At 37.6% G+C, this 17,145-nt stretch overlaps 1 protein-coding gene across 5 annotated transcripts in view; it reads right to left on the reverse strand.

Moving 5' to 3' along the window:
- SLC6A11 (solute carrier family 6 member 11) overlaps window positions 1-17,145 on the reverse strand; it is a 626,328-nt gene that overhangs the window by 166,253 nt on the left and 442,930 nt on the right. For all 5 annotated transcript variants that reach the window (XM_073644516.1, XM_073644514.1, XM_073644515.1 and 2 more), the window contains exon 6: window positions 9,529-9,661. In XM_073644516.1, the coding sequence (XP_073500617.1) occupies window positions 9,529-9,661 (133 nt within the window). The remainder of the gene's footprint in view (window positions 1-9,528; window positions 9,662-17,145) is intronic.

Genomic DNA, 17,145 nt, shown 5'->3' on the forward strand with positions numbered 1-17,145 from the left:
ATAAATAAGAGAATTTATGGGAATTTTACATTACCATAATATTATAGTGTCAAGAATTAACAAAATAGTAATTAAATGCCCATATATTACATTTATTTATGTGGTAACCGGAGAAGAACTTAAAGACTTTTAGTACTATTTGCTGCTAAACATTTTATTTACAAGACTCCAAATAAAATTGTGCTATAGTATTTCCTTTGATGCATTGTTTGTATCAGTCTATCTCCCCCCAGAGGCATCTAAACACTAGAGAGACCCTGTAGAACAGGAAGAATTAATTATGTTACTCAAAGGAGACAACGCTCTCGCTGTTTTACAGCTTCTCCCTGGAAGTTTTAAGAGTGGGAACTCATTATTCAGGCCCTGGATGCTCAAGATTTTCCTGCTGAATACAGAGATCAATCTTCGCTGGACTGTTAACGTTTTGAAAGACTATTATTTGCCTTCACTTCAAGCTGAAACAAATACCACTTCAATAGATAAAATTGTTGCTCCCGAGTTGCTTTTCCTGCGCCTTCACTAAGCCTTTCTTTGCACTTCGCTATGTTGCTCACTCGTTGCTTTCTATGCTCTTCGCCTCATTTACTCCATTAGGTGCAGTGTTGCTAGTTAAAAGTACGTTATGCAAAAAGCACACTAAGGACATAGATTGTGTTGAAAAAAAGCTTTAGTCAGTGTTACCATATAGTGAACATGGTAAAAAATAAAAAAATAAAAAATTGTGAATTTACACTTTTTTTTGCAATTTCAACGCACTTGGAATTTTTTTTCCTGCTTTCCAGTGCATCACATGATAAAATGAATGATGTCATTTAAAAGTACAATTTGTCCCACAAGGAAACAAGATCTCATATGGTTATGCGTAAAAATAAAAGTTATGACTCTTAGAAGAAGAGGAGGAAAAAACAAAACAAAAAAAATGGAAAATCATCCAGGGTTTAAAGATGAAAGAATAATGACATGGACTCTTCCTCAGATTTGCTGTTAAGAAAAACAGTGACCTCTTTGAACAGAGTCTGAGGGTTGTGGTTGAAGCTGCTCAAAAATTTGATCGTCAACAGATTAAGAAACATGCAATCTCCATGAATGGAATGTTTATGACTAGGGATGAGCGGATCTCTGGAAGGTCAGTTTCGACCAAACTTTAGTCCAAAGCTCAGTTCATGTACCAGAACTGTACCCAAACTTGAACGTGAACTCAAACCTCATAGAAATCAATGGGGACCCGAACTTTGGAGCTGGAAAATCTCACTCTCTCTCAGTTTGTAGTTCCTCATCTCTATTTTTGACTGTTATTGAGAAGAAGGGCAGCTATGTTGGTCACCAATATGTCTTTTTAAACGTCAGAAATGTATTTTTGTACATTTTGAGTTGCTTTGTTATTATTCTCTCTTTGACAGATGAAAATAAACAATTGAGATTGGAAAATTCATGTTTTTCATTTAGTTCCATAATAATTTTGCACACTAATAGTTGTCCAATTATTCTTCCCGTAAAAATATTCTCCTAAGAAAGACAAAACCTTCCTTTTACTTTCTTAAATATTCAAGTTTCAGGTTTATTAATCTTTTGGAATAACCGACTGCTCTGTAGATGTTCAATACTAAAATTAATTATCAAAAATACAAATTGCCTAATAATTCTGCAGACAGTGTATTTCTATTTTTGTAGTTCAGAGCTGTTTTTACAATTCTTTACGCTTCTGAGCAGAAATTGCTCCGCTATACTTGTTTGACAAATACAAATTAGTAAAGATGATGTGACTTTTCGAGATTCCAATTCGCAAAGTTTCCGCAAAGGGGTTTGTAGGTTTACATTCAACAAGAAGAGTGATTGATTTCATAAAATGTACTTAAAGCACAATTCATTTCAATTTCATTTTTATTTCATAAATCAATAGTACACATTGTAGTTGTTGCGAGACACTCACACAGTCGAGTGTTTCCCTTCTCCCATAAACTACAAAGAATATGGCAGCAGTCATACATGGCCACTTCTTTCCTTCATCTACTCTTCACCTAGATGATGATGTGGTCATAAACATGGCCACACAGCGCACCATTAATAGTTACCCATCCATACGGTGTTGCCTGACACTCCTCTACTCCCTAACGTGGAGCTGTCTCCAGATACTGGCAGCCATTTCTCTGGCCAGACAGTTGAGTGCCACACGGAATAGCATTGAGGGTGGTATGTGGTCACTGGACCACAGGTTGTGGACCTCTGGTCTATATAACCCCTTAGGCTATGTGCATTCAGTACAGCTATTGAGGGCATTATTGATCTTATTATTTTTGCTTACTAAATGTTGATAATCTGTTTTTTTTTTCACAATTCTATTTCCTGATATGTGAGTATAAGTGTTTTTTTTTTCTTATTTTCTTAGAATAAAAGAGATCATAAACAGATGGAATACTTTTGCTCGTGACTGGTTATAATTATCTCAGCTGGCTGTTACATAGCTTAATGGGCCACTAATGAACCATTAAGTCAAAAACTGGACTATTATGGGATAATATCAAGCTGAGCTTGCTTCCAAAGAATTAAAATGAACAAATTAAATATACAGAACCAGAAACACAACTTCAAGCTCTTGGGTCTCAATGCAAAATCTGTAACAAAATTTCCCACCACAGTACTATGTACCATTTATTATGCCAGTTCCTTCCTAGGTAGAAAATAAGCTTTTGGGCTTACTCAGGCACCAAGGCCCAAGGGTAGCTGCTATCCACGCACAATATATACTGGTGCTTCTTAAACTGTGAGGATAGCCTCATCAGTGCAGCACCACCAAAGTTGTTGGTGAGGCTCCGCTGGGAAAGCAGTATACACAGAAGTGGTGATAAGCTGGACAGATTTTTGTGGAACTGGAGTTATATTTGGTTTAGTAATATTATCAACAATTTTTATACTTATTCTATTGTTTTACAGAGTACAAAAGAAAGATACATTTAGTAGTAATTTTCATTTTAGCATAGACCTTCAACACTATTGATTATATCCCAGACATCACATTGGTCTGTCTGGGGAGGTCCAGACATCATCTTGGTCTATCAAATAAGACCAGGCAAGAAGGAAGTTTGAGAACCCATGTTATACCCAGTAGTTACACCTATGTATGGGACCACATATCAATTGAATAAATGATAACATGCTAAGTGGGCCGACTAGTCTGAGGACACTAATGCCCCATCGACTAGTCAAAGACCTCATTTACATATCATAAACTGACTTTAGAAATACTTTTTCTAAAGATTTGTTTTATGTGTCCAATGTCATAAAGGGACTGTTAGGCAAGGAATTTAGATAGGCAAACAACTCTTTGTGGTTCTGGGTCACGGGAGACCTGACAGAGCCCCTTTAATTGATTAGCCCTCTCAGCAACTCCTTACATACTGTGCTTTTAGGGAAAATGCAATTTTTGGTGGCTTTTTCTTCATTTTTTTAGTTAAAAGTATTTTGACTATCAGTCAATAGGGATACATTAGACACCATGCAAACTTTTGTTCTTTTTTTAAAGACAGTATGCTGTAGGTCTGTATCTTTTTTAGCTAGCTGGGTGGTGTTTTTCTCTCATAGATATCTGTTGTTTTTTTAAAAATCGCTACCAAAAATCACAGTTATGTTTTCCAAAAGCATGGCAATTTTTTATGCATTTCCCTTAGACTTATTTATTGAAAAAAAAGTGTATGAATTGTAGTGCGGCGGTGTTCACACTGTGCTGTAATGAGGCAGTGACCCAGCAAAGTTCAACTCAAGTGTCTTTTATTTTCCAAAAAACTCACAAAGAAGAAGGCAAATGGTATCCTCCGGATCGCAGCCGGGGCGTTAAACAGTCGTCTCCAAAACCCGTTGCCGTGGACGACTGCACCGCCATGTCACGCTGAGGTGCACCAGGAGTTTTGCTTTCCTTGGCTCTGTGTTAGCTTCACACAGGCCTGTATTGCAGACCCACCTGCTCTGCAGCTTGCAGACAAAACACTGACACACCCAAACCTTTCCTGCAGGTTTTAAAATGAAAATTGTGGACATGAGCCACATGCAAGGCCCGGGCTGGAGGGAGTAAACCACCCCACTGCCATCCCGTAGTTCACTCCAAAAATAAAAGGCAATGCCGGGTTTTCTTTAAATCCGACTTGGTCAAATAGCTTGAACAAATCCAAACTAACTTTTATTTTGCACTGCAACCACAGGTGTGTCTGTGATTGCAATGCCCTCCAGTGGGTTCAATATGCCTCTATATGCATCCCAAGAGATACATACCATCCCTCGCATATAGTTCCCCTCACTGCCTCACATAATGTATAATAAAGTGCCACAAAATAACATTATAAAGATGAATAAAAATTATAATATTTTTTAAAAGCCAGAAATAAAACCCCATAAAATCTTTGGGAAATGTAGCATGTTGACTAGGGTGTTTCTGGCAAAATAAATAAATCACTAATTATGGTGCAAGCTACTTTTGCCACTTTATTCTTTTTTAGCACTGCTCACAGCATTTTTCTAAAAGAGTTCTGAGAAATACTAAAGTGTCCCTGTCACTACCAAAGTGAAATGCAATGGGAGTTTATAACAGCAAAATGGAAATATCTAAAGTGACCAAAGAACAATCACTAAACATGTTGACAAGTTACTCTGTCAAGTCTAGAAAAAAGTATGCATCCTTACGTAAATGGACAATTACCAAACACATGATAATTTTAGGAATACAACAAAAAACTAGATATCGTTATTTCAAATGCAAACTGGGTAATATAACAAGCCAATGAACACGATAAGGAAATTTCCTGAGAAAACTTTGTGCACCCAAGTAACTCAATTTGTGGTTCACAGTTCTCAACTGGACCTGGACCTGGACCCTGGAGCTTCACAGAAAGCAAAAGGTCCCTCCCTTTACCCATATGAGTAGAACAGCAATGCTGAAGATGTATGATAGTTTGGGACCCTGTTACAGAATTTTCATTGGGGTAACAAAGCTTCAGGTCACATTATTGTACTGTGTCTTAGCTGATTAAAAAGTACATTTGTAACCAGTGTCAGACAGTGGTGCCAGGAGCCCACCAGTAGCATTGTCTCTGGGGGCCCACTGTTTAGTTACCAGAAAAAATTGACATTACTCTTGTTCACAGATTTACCTTTCTTCTATATAATAATAAACTGGGTAGTTTATTACATCAATGAAGAGATGCTGCTTTTGTCTGCACATACTCAATTAAGTGTATTTGTTCAAACTACTGCTCATGTAGAGGGCTTACTCCTGCACAAGGGCCCACCGGGGAATTTACCTGTTCCCCTATGCGCCAGTCCAAGCCTGTTTGTAACAGAAAATGAAAAAAAATCACATAGTTAAATAAGGCTGCCCACTATTATTATTATTATTATTAATTATTTATTTATTTTTAGAGCACCATTGATTCCATAGTGCTGTACATGAGGAGGATTTACATACAAAATACAAATATAAATTACAGAAAACAAGCTAACAATGACAGACTGGTACGGAAGGGAGAGGGCCAGTCCTTGTCGGCTTACAGTCTACTATCACTATACTAGCTGAATTTCCAGAATGTGCTCGTAATGATAAAACAGAACACACAATGAAAAAATAATTGAGATTTTTGGAGGACAAAATCTTAAAAATAAAATTAAAAGTAAGATAACAAATCAAAGTACTCTAGGAAACCCTTATCTAATAACACATAATGCTCACTATATTATCCTCCATTCCAAATGACCCTTTTTCAGCACTTACAGATCTTCAATATTATAAAAAATGTGAAGGTATTACTATAGAATAACTATACTGCATTTTTTGTGTGACACTGAACAGGAAAGGGCCATTTTTTAACAAGATTAAAATTGACCTTAAAATTGAAGACGACTGCTTTATATTTTTCGCAAAAAAACTATTTAAGGTGGTTTCAAAGAGTTAAAGAAATACAGGTTATAGCACGGAATGTGATAAAATAAAAATAAAAAAAACCTTAAACAAAGTAAATGAGTAAAAGGTCCTTACTTGTTGATTCCAATTCCATACTAGCTCCTCTACTGCAGTGGTATCCACCAGTCTTTGAGAGTTGCCCTGCAGTGCTGACGTGCCATACATGCACACATGACCAACGCAGCTAATCACTGGTATCATAGATCTTGTGCCATACATGCAGATGTCTCTGCTGAGGTCAGTGATTGGCTGCAGTGGTCAAATACACATGCACAGCATGTTATTACTAGAAGACGAATCAAGAAGACCCATCGGGACCAACAAAGTGGCAGAACTGGAGTAGCAACACATTTAGCACATCAGTAATGATTTTTTTCAATATTTTATTACATTTCCAGTTTCATCTTTTTAATTCCCAGAAAACCCTTATGATTATTCATGACTTGCACATAAAGACTTCAAAAACAATGAATAATGCATCTGAGTCCTTATATTCAGTCACAATTTGATACCAAACTTCACTACATTCAGCAGCAATGAATTTCTAATTCAACCATTCACCCAGATTTATCATTGGAATATTTTTATTTAATGAACTAAGTAATTGCTCACACTGGTAGCACATCAAGGGCTTTATTCACTTTTATTTTTTACTTTGAAGTCCCATGTATTATACATGATAGGTGTTGTTAGCCACACTGAGGTTGCTTATATCACAACACCTCCTCATGAAGTTACAGGGAGGATTGCCTAGCGCTTCCCAAAACATCCCTTAAATAGGTTCTGTGAATTTTAGCATTCTATTTACCTACAATATTTTGAACAGTTCCCAAAACTGCTCAATAAAACATGAAAGGGGACAAGCAACAAAAATGTAACTGTATAAATACTGTGTATCCTAATGAGAAGCCTGGCTGAAGACTGATTAGAGACGCACATAAATTACATAATAACAACAACAACAATAATAAATACATTTATAACATTTACCAAAGATAGAAAAAAAAAAATAATATTTCTCAGTACAGCATAAGTGTCACGTTTTACCGCGACAGAGAGGAACCAGAAGATTGCAGCATCTGACTCCTTCCACACCTGCACTCATTAGAAGCCTTTCACCTTCATATTAAACGGGGCAGTTTTTTTTTAGCAGTGCAGGGGTTAATCTGCTCAGTTGTGAGCTCCTGGAACCTTCATTTAGGCTTTCACTGTTACCCACTCCCCATTCCAATATATTCTTGGCTTTGACATGCTGTCATTGCCAGAGCTAGCTTCATGCTGCATGGTTCTAGGAATGTGGTGGAGAGTTGTTGTTTGAGAAGGTGTTTGGTGGATTTAAGCTAAGACTGTTGTGTGTTAATCCTATTCTTCTCCTATTTTGGTTTGTTCACCATCCTCCACTCCCTGGTGTTAACCTCTGTTGTTTGTGTGCATATATTTGTATGATTGGAATTTTCCTTTAACCCTGTTTGTATTTCCTTGTAAGTCTGGTTGGTGTACTGCCATACACTAGTACTCCCCTGTTCCCTGGGGGGGGAGGGAACAGACTGAGGGCGGATTGAGGAGCTCAGACAACGTATGTGGCCTCGGTGTCTTCACCTTCAGAAGTAATCCGGGGAACAGGGCCAGCTAGGGCGCCCCTAGTGTTAGGAACAGTGAAGGAGCCCCTGGCCCCGGGATATCTGACAACAGAGTCGTGACAATAAGTAGTACTATATGGAGTGATAGTCTTGTGACTCTCTTAGCACAAAAAGTTTCTTATTCTGCATGTAAACTATTATATATATTTTTCTAGGATCTATCTATCTATCTATCTATCTGTTATCAAATATATCTCTTGTAGAAATTATCAATCATCTATGTATTTATCAAAATATCTAATATCATCTATCTAAAATATCATAAATGATATTTATCTATAGATAGAGATATATGGATATATAGATAGATAGATAGATAGATAGATAGATAAATAGATAGATACAACAGTTAAGACCCCCATAAATCCCAAGAACAAAGCCTATGTGCATAGAACTGATATATGTGCTACCACCACTCCTATGAATCTTTAGCCCCTTCCCGCCCCGGCAAATTTCTGTGTTTTCGTTTTTTCCTCCCCTTCTTAAAAGAGCCATAACTTTTTATTTTTCTGTCCACATAGACATATGAGGCCTTGTTTTCTGTGGAACAAGTTGTACTTTTGAATGACACAATTCATTTTATCATGTGATGTACTGGAAAGCAGGTAAAAAATTCCAAGTGCGTCAAAATTGCAAAAAAGTGCAATTCTACAATAGTTTTTTTGGGATTTTTATTTACCACAATCATGATATGTTAAAACTGATCTGGCAGTATGATTCTCCAGGTCAGTAGTATTATGCAGATAACAAACATGCATTTTTTTAAAAAATCTGAAATGTATAAAAAAAAAAAAAATTGCTTGTGTCGCCATTTTCCGAGATCTATAACCTTTTACATTTTTGGTTGATGGGGCTGAGTGATGACTTATTATTTGGACAGTGAGATTATATTTTTATTAATACCATTTTGGGGTAGTGACTAGATTTTGATCTCCTGTTATTGAATTTTATTGCAATATTGCTGCAGCTGAAAAAACTTAATTCTGGTGTTTCGATTTGTTTCTCATTAGGCTCTTGTCTTTACCGATCAGATTAATTTATTTTATATTTATTGAACTTTTATGAATGTAGCAATACCAAATATGGGCATTTTTTATTTTTTTTATTTCTGCATTTTTAATGATGGAAAATGGGGTGATTTGATTGTTTATTATTTTTTCATATTTTTTTTTGAAAAAAAATTTTTTTTCACTTTCTACGGTACTTGTTAATCCTCACTGATCACTTATACTATAGACAGTACTGCCGTGCATAGCAGTGTCCTACAAATGCCAGTTAAAGGCTGGCTTTCACAGGAGTACTGTTATGACAAGCACGGAGATCTTCAGCAGAAATTTAAATTCTGTATATGTTGAGTTGATTTGTGGTGAGGAAATATTTAACATAGTAAGATACTGTCTGCATTAACAATTGTCATCAGATGACGTGTCGTTCCAGTCACTTGACCACCGCAGTCAATCACAGCCCTTCAGGTGACTGAAGAATGTGATGTCATTGTATTTGAGAGCAACACAGACCACTCACAGTGACATGTGCTTAATCCACAGGGGCTACAGGGGGTGAGTATGCCTCATTTATCATTTTTTATTCAATTGATGTTACATTTCCTTAAGTTATCGTTAGATAATTGATTTTAGGTTACCACCTAGTCTTGTCCTTTGGATAAAATACCCTAATCGTCTTAAAATCTCAAACCCAGCAAGTCATCTCTGTATACATGTAAACAGCCTTTTTACACTTTTACCACCATTAGCCAAATATTGATTTTAATAATATATTAATGACACTTTTTAATAGTATGTGGTCTCACAATATTATCAATAATTGTAAAAATAACAGTAAGAAAAATCCTGCTGTGAAAAAATCAAAATGTCCAGCAATGAAATAAAGCTAAAAATGTTTGACAGGACATATACTAAACACAGAATATAATTTGGATCTAACCTTCCCAGTGGATTTTGTCCCTTTCCAAATGCAAAAATAGCAAACAGTCCACGCAGCGAGAAGACAAAGTGCTAATTCCCAGCGGAGGTCTCCAATGTGTTCAATTCCGTCTGATATGGCTAAAACCCGGCGTCTGTAATAGTAGAAAAAAAAATTGTGAACATATTGGACAAATGTAGACAATATTTTAATAACACAATTTTATTCTTAACTACTAATATTATTATAGTGTATATAAAACCAACAAATACTGGATTGCTGTGCCTTAAAATGGTCACTGTCTTTTCAACAATCTTTGCATAAATCTTGTTTAATATGCTTCTTTCTTCAATTATGAGCCACTTCTTCTATCCACCCCTGCCTTCTGAACTTATTAACTCTCAAAATCAGCTAAAAGCCATCTTGCTTAAAATGTGACAAACTATCAGCTTACTGAGGGATCAGGTTACAGCTGCCCATTGAAGATTATGGACTGGGGAGAAGGAGGAAGGAGCAGTAGAGTGAGAGAGATGGTGCTGCCAATCCAGTGCTGAATTTACATCCAACCCACTCATTACTGCAATATAATGTCCTCTATGTTCCTCCATGAACCTTCTGCTTTTAAACATGTGCCACATAGGTACAAGAGAGCAGAAATCCTTCATGTTTGTGTGTGCAGTGTGTGGGAGACATCAGAGCAGCTAGTCTCCACCCACTAGCTCAGAGTCAATTGAAAATCGAGATAGAGATGAAGCACACAGAAGAGAAAACTGATGAAAATGTAGAATCCAAGTCCCATCTCTAGAAATGTCCACGACTAGCGTTACTCCCTATATACACACTTAACAGCTGGTATTGTTGTTTAGTGGGGATGTACCATACTTATACTTCTCTGGAGATGGCAGTAAGAAATATAAGGAAAATGTGAACCAATTTTTCTATTTTTTTAAGGCCTGACTAAGTCACTCTATACTGTAAGTCTGCAGTCACTCTATGTGACTGCAGACTAGCGAATCCTCACATTGTGCACATTGCGCACTGTGAGGACACTCCAGTGCTGGCAGAAGGACCAGCGAGCGTATGACTGCAAGTGTGTGATTAGCATACCTGCAGTCACATACCGACTAGATGGGTGCAGCCTCGTTCAATGCAAGTTTATTGAGCGGGGCCGGATACAGTCTAGTCGGAATGTGGCCGAAAGTATACACATTTCATGCTTGCAGTCACATTGCCGCCTACTCCTGGCGTTGGCACAGAAGAATCTTCACAGCGTGCAGTGCACACAATGTGAGGATTCACAAGTCTGCAGTCTGAGGCTATACAATTCCTTTAAATTACACTACCATACAGCTTCCATAAAACTTTTGAATAATGATCATATCAGTGAGATCATCATTCATATGAGTGAGAGCATCATTTTATAATGGTTTAAGAGAACATTCACACAACACCCATATAATACTGCCATATAGTAATCAAATACAGTACCTATATGCAGTGAGTAAAGAATACAATTATATAGTGCCAAAATAATAACAATATATAGACCGAGGAAAATCACTCAAAATAAATACTTTAGAGTATTATCACAGTTATATCAAATGGTGACCACGATCTAGAGTCACACATCCCTTTTTAGAGCCAGACAGACGTCAAGCATCATGGAAGGTTAACATTATTTTTATTTCTATTTATGATACATTATAAACTTGTCTTAGTAAATAGATACAATTCAAAAGACAAATTAAACATTTAGCAAACTCAGTTTATGGAAGTTAGGTAATTTTATTACTTTTTTGTCTATTTCTAAATAGTGGCCAAAGAACCAAGTGTATTTACAAGAACCCCAGAATTGTTAACTCTTATAAAGTATTAAAACTGATATGCATTAATTAAGCAAAATTAGCTTTCATTTTGGTTGGAGCATCTTTTTTTCTAAGACTGACAACAGAAAACAGTGCTGCTTATGCCAAGGAGACTGTCAGGGGGTGATTGGCAGGGGTTTATTATACTAATATTCTGGGACGTATTACCCCATCGTAATGTATAATAAGCCACAGCCCTCCACTATCAGAAAGCAAATATGGTATGTCTTGCATTTAATAATCTTAAAATAATAATCCGCAGCCACCAGATTAAGTGATATAGCATTTAAAGATTCACAACGACGCAGTTAGAAGAAGGCAACTAATTGGGTGGCAACCAAAGCATTCCTCTACAACAGGCAACGGCAATGATTAGTGATGCAACAAGATTCTAACAAGGGCTTGTGTCTGAGGGCAGGAAGTACATTAAACGTAAGGTGTGAGTGTGCAGCAGGAGTTTCATCAAGCATGACCAATGAGGGTGCACCCACACACCCTGATTGGTCATGCATGCTTAACCTCCTGCTGCACACTCACACCTTACACACCACTAGCCAGAGGAACCTATTGTCCTGCTTGCATAAACATGCTTCTACCCCTTAAAGTAACAGTATCTCCAAAAATAAAATATATTGCTGTTGTGATATCCCTCTTTGTCAAAATATCACCCTTTGTGGACCTCATAGAGTGTTAATGTCCTCTGTTCTGGTCCCCATACAGTAACTATGTACCCCTCCATGGCCCTATACAGTAATATTGTCCCCCATTCGAGCCTGTACAAAGTAACAATGTCTCCCACTGTACCCACAATACATTAATAATACCCCCATTCAGTAATAATTTCCCCAATTCTGGCCCCCTTATAGCAATAATGTACCCCATTCTCTCTTCCATTCAGCATAATCTCCCCCTGTATGACCTCTGTACAGGAATACTGTCTCCCATTTTGGTCCCAATATAATAATATTGTCCCCCCTTCTGCCTGCCATACAGTAATAATGTCCCCTATTCTGGCCCTATAAAGTATAATATCCCCATCAGAGTTTTCCATACAATAATAATGTTCCCTATTCTGGCAACGATATAGTAATACTGTCCATTATTCTGGCCTCAACATAGTAATAATGTCCCCAAGCAGTAATAATGTCCTCCATTCTGGCCTTCATTCAGTACAATGTGCGCTGGGTGTCCTCCATACAGCGGTAAAGTTTTCCATGCTGTCATCGATGTAGTAATAATGTCTTCCATTGTGGCACTTTTAGTAAATTAAAAAAACAACCATAATACTCACCTGTCCTCACTCCCACGAAGAGCACCTCCTCCTTTCTCCTCCATCACCCGGTGCAGGTGGTGTAATGTAGTGACGTCATTGCCCTGCCTGCCACAGGCCACCTGATGACACTTGATGCTGCTAACCTCTGATAGGCCAGTGGTTTGTGTTGGTATTGAGGAGCAAGGAGTCAGTGGCTCTCTGCTTCACAATACTTTTCAACTGGATGTGCTCCCGAAGACACATCCCGCTTAAAATAGTGCTGGCACCTTCAAGCCTCCCTACTCCCGTGTCTGAAACGTTATGACTAGCCACTCCTTGCTGGCCAGTGCACAGTGTCTCAGTCTGAGAGGGGAGATGCATCATTTCACCGCCCCCTGTCATACAGCTCAGACTGCAGCCTTAGGCAAGATGCTCATCTCGCAGAATGATAAGAGTGGTCCTGTGCATGTGTCTATATATTTCTGTGATATAATTTGCAAACTGTCATGCTTTTTATTACCATGTTGCGATAATGCATTGAATTTTCATTGTTAGAAATTGATGTCTTTAACGAAGGTTGTGGAAAGGTAAAGTGGAATATGTATATCTGTAATTTACATATATGTATACTTATCCATATCAAGTGAGAAAAAATCCATTACATTGTACATGAGCTTCAGGATGATGCATATTTTTGGATTTTTAGCATTAGAGCAAAAGCCAGTAGACATGCTCAAAGCAGAGTTATCCTGAAGTTACATTAATGTTTTAATGCAGTTTGTGTCAGTTCTGATTGAGTTACCATGTTGTGCATCACTGCGTATGGCTCAGAGAGGGGTCACTTAGAACCAAATGTTTCCATGTTTCCAATTCAATCAGCATCATTTTCCTTCTTTTTACCCTCATCTTTTTGTGAGAAAAACGAAAAATTCTTTAATTTCCTTATTTCTTTCAACTTTTTTTAACTGAAGCTGTAAACATACAGTATAAAATCCATTTCCTTATAATTTATATATAGTACATTCCGATCTTTGTTCGTGAATGAAAGCAACATTTAAATAACTAAGTAATTTCTCCTTCTATTCTTTGTATATACCACAGGAGAGGGCACTGTGGAAGGAGAGCTGTTTTCTTGAGAATGGGTTCATGGAGGACCAGAAGGAGAAAGTGGTTCGGTTTGGTGTGTAGTTTGTAGGGATGAGCGGACCCGTAGAAGTTCGGGTTCTGGTACCCGACTCAAACTTTATTCCAAAGTTTTGTTCGGCTACCAGAACTGTACCTGAACTTGAACCAGAACCCGAACTCCATTGAAAACAACGGCGACCCTCTCTCTCTTTGCAACGGATTTCCACCAGATCTCCAAAAATTGCAACGGACTTCAGGGACAAGTCCGTGTTTGGCATTTAGCATCGGACACTAACTTTTAAGTTCGGGTTCACTCATCTCTTGAAGTCTGTGTCTTTCACAGGATTCGCAGCAAAGCATAGAGAAGTTCAAGTTGCAGAGAGGCAAAAACAGTAGAAAGGTTTAGTAAGGTCATGGAGGATGAGACGAACCAGTGGATGAGCAGTAAACCCTCCAGGCCCCCACCTGTTGTACCCAAGAATCTATGCAGTAGCACAGTAATGTTGGCTGAACCCTTGTTATTCCCCCCAAGAGCAGAGACAAGCACTTGTGGAAGTGTTCAGCCATGCCCCGCAGATATCTGGCACACTGAGCAGCACAGTGGCTCAGTGGTTAGCACTGTTGCTTTGCGGCCCTTGCGTCCTGGGTTCAAATTCCACCAAGGACAACATCTGCAATGAGTTTGTATGTTCTCCCCATTTTTACGTGAGCTCTCCGGTTTCCTCCCACACCCCAAATTCATATTGATATGAAATTAGGATTGTGAGCGCCAATGGGGACAGTGATGATAATGTGTGTGAAGTGCTGTGGAATTAATGGTGCTACATACCGTATTTTTCGTACTATAAGATGCACTTTTTTCCTCCAAAATTTTGGAGGAAAGTAGGGGGTGCGTCTTATAGTCGCAATTTTGTTTTTGATACATTTGTGAGACTGTATAGGATGTATAAATGCAATATGGAAAATAATCAAAGTTGCTTCTTGTATATATTTGATATATCCCTAACTGGACCTGCTCCAATCCAACAACGTCTGCTTCTGTCACCAGGCGCCACCTGGTGACTTTGCAGGTCGTGATAGTCATTGAGGAGACATCGTGGCCAATATTACTGGATGGTGCAGGGACTGTCCAGTCAGGAATAATGGTGTGGCTGGGACTTGCCACGCCGCCCAGTCAGAGAGAATGGATCCTTGTGTTTTCTAGCAGCTCATCACCTGTAATAAGCTCCTTACTGTGGCCAATAGAGCAGTACCATACCCTGCTTACCAAAGTTATTGTGCTTGGTTTAGTCCATGTACTCTAATGTGGTTTCTCTGCTAAACTCTTTCTGTTCTTGACCCTGTCTATATCTGTCCTTGTGATCCTCGCTGATCATGTTTTTTCTGATTTCACTTTTAACTGACCTTCTGGTATCCCACCCATGCCAATCCTCAGACTATGGTATTTCCATCTTATTCTGTCTCTTCTGTTAATTACTGGACTAGTTTGATTATCATTACCTCAAGTTCCCTCCTCTGGCCAGAAGCTACTCTGTAGATTTAACCCAAGGGGCCCTGTTGTAAGTACAGATCCCTTTATAGATCTTAAAGAGTGAAGGGTGGGGTTACCCTGGCATTTGCTAAATGTAGTTGCTACCGCTATGTCTGTCCAAGGTAGACTTTCCTTAGCTGATGGCCTCAGGTAGACTTTACAGTACAATACATAATTTAGATGTTTTAGATCAATACAAAATGGTTTGAAATGTCATACTTTTAAGGGCCATGGTTTTATTTTTTCTTTTTCTTTTTTCTTTCTATGTGTCTAGACAACTTTACCATAATACATATTCTGCATTCATTTTATTCTGTGTCTTTCAAATTTGCTGTACACCTTTAAACCGAATACTGTAGCACATTGCCGGGATGAGATAGGTTTTGAAAGCTGTGTGGTCTTGTTATTTCACTTTCCGAGAGTGCTGTTCTCAAACTGTCTCTAGTATCTAGTTCCCAGCGGTTTGAAGAGCTTAGATTTCTCCTGGGAAGAAAAACGCTTTACTTACAGGGTTTTTCATTTGTAACTAAAAAACATCTTCCTCAAGAGCCCATTTTCTAATACACAGACTGGAAGACAATGCAATTTGGATTACTGTACAATTTATCTGGGGGAATTGTGAACATTTATGCTTTCACACAATTATTTGGATGCAATATTTAATATTATGAACAGAATGCAGAGGGAATTCAAGAAAATCAACACTGGGCAAATTGAATGCACATTTGGGTCCAAATTCCTATACAGTTTTTAACATTTCCTTTAAAGGTATATAATTCATTAAGAATTTCTGAATTAGTAAAAAAAAAACAAGAGAACAAAAAATGTTTTTTTTTTTTATTTTTTATCTTCTTTAGTTAAAAATATGAGAGAATCCTGCAGATTTATTTTTTTTGAAAAATCACTATTCTTAGATTAAGAATCAGAACACTTACTTTTTATCTTTATCAAGAGTAATGAGTGATTCTGCCAAAATTCGAATTAAGTAGGTTCACTCAATTTTGAATGAAAATATTCTAATTTATTCAATGCAAATCAAATTTGCCTTATTATGTTTTAAGGTCTTTCCAACCATACAAGTTCGAAGCGTACCTGTCATTTCAGATGACTTTTAAAAAATAAACTGTCATGTGCATGTGCAAGAGGAATAACACTATTTGTGGCAATTCAAATATCTGATCTGTATCATGCATTTTTCACCAGTTTTCCACTCTATAGGCTCTAGCTCTAATTTTCAGTTGTCTCTGAGCTAGTGGATAGATAGGTGCTAGCTGCTATGGTGTTTCCCTTACAAGGTATACAGAAACAGAGGGAACCCTGATATTCTTTCTCTGTGTAGCACCCCTGACAGAATTTTTTTAGAAACATGTAGGACATTACACCGCAGGACTAAGCTTTGTGGCTGTGAATCCAGCACTGTAATGAGATAAAACAGTTGCTGAAAGCAGCAGCACAAACTCAATGTCTCTCACTGAGCGTTTCTCACTCCTTCTCCTACTGCCCCTTTTCATATAGTATTAAGGAGGTTTAAAGATCTGTTTACATATCTATTTTTCCTTTCCGTTTGTTGGTTCCACTTAGAATTGACAATTGGAAAAGATAAACGGAGTTAGGATTCTGTGAATTCCAAAGGAGTCCTATTGATTGATTTATATGGAGCCCATCTGATTTTCACTTGATGCTGATTTTTAGAATGGAAAAAAAGTTTCTACATGCATGTGTTATTATTATTTCTACTTAATTTTAATATTATATTTTACAAATGGCTACACAAAAGTATTCCTAGGTGGGTTACATATGTGGTACAAATAAGACCATTTAGACAATCCCATTCAAAATTCAGAGAGATTGTTGGAATCATACAC

This window comes from Phyllobates terribilis, unplaced genomic scaffold (assembly GCF_046119375.1).
Source record: "Phyllobates terribilis strain yellow unplaced genomic scaffold, ASM4611937v1 Scaffold_8__6_contigs__length_399053987, whole genome shotgun sequence".
In the NCBI taxonomy this organism is placed as follows: Eukaryota; Metazoa; Chordata; class Amphibia; order Anura; family Dendrobatidae; genus Phyllobates; species Phyllobates terribilis.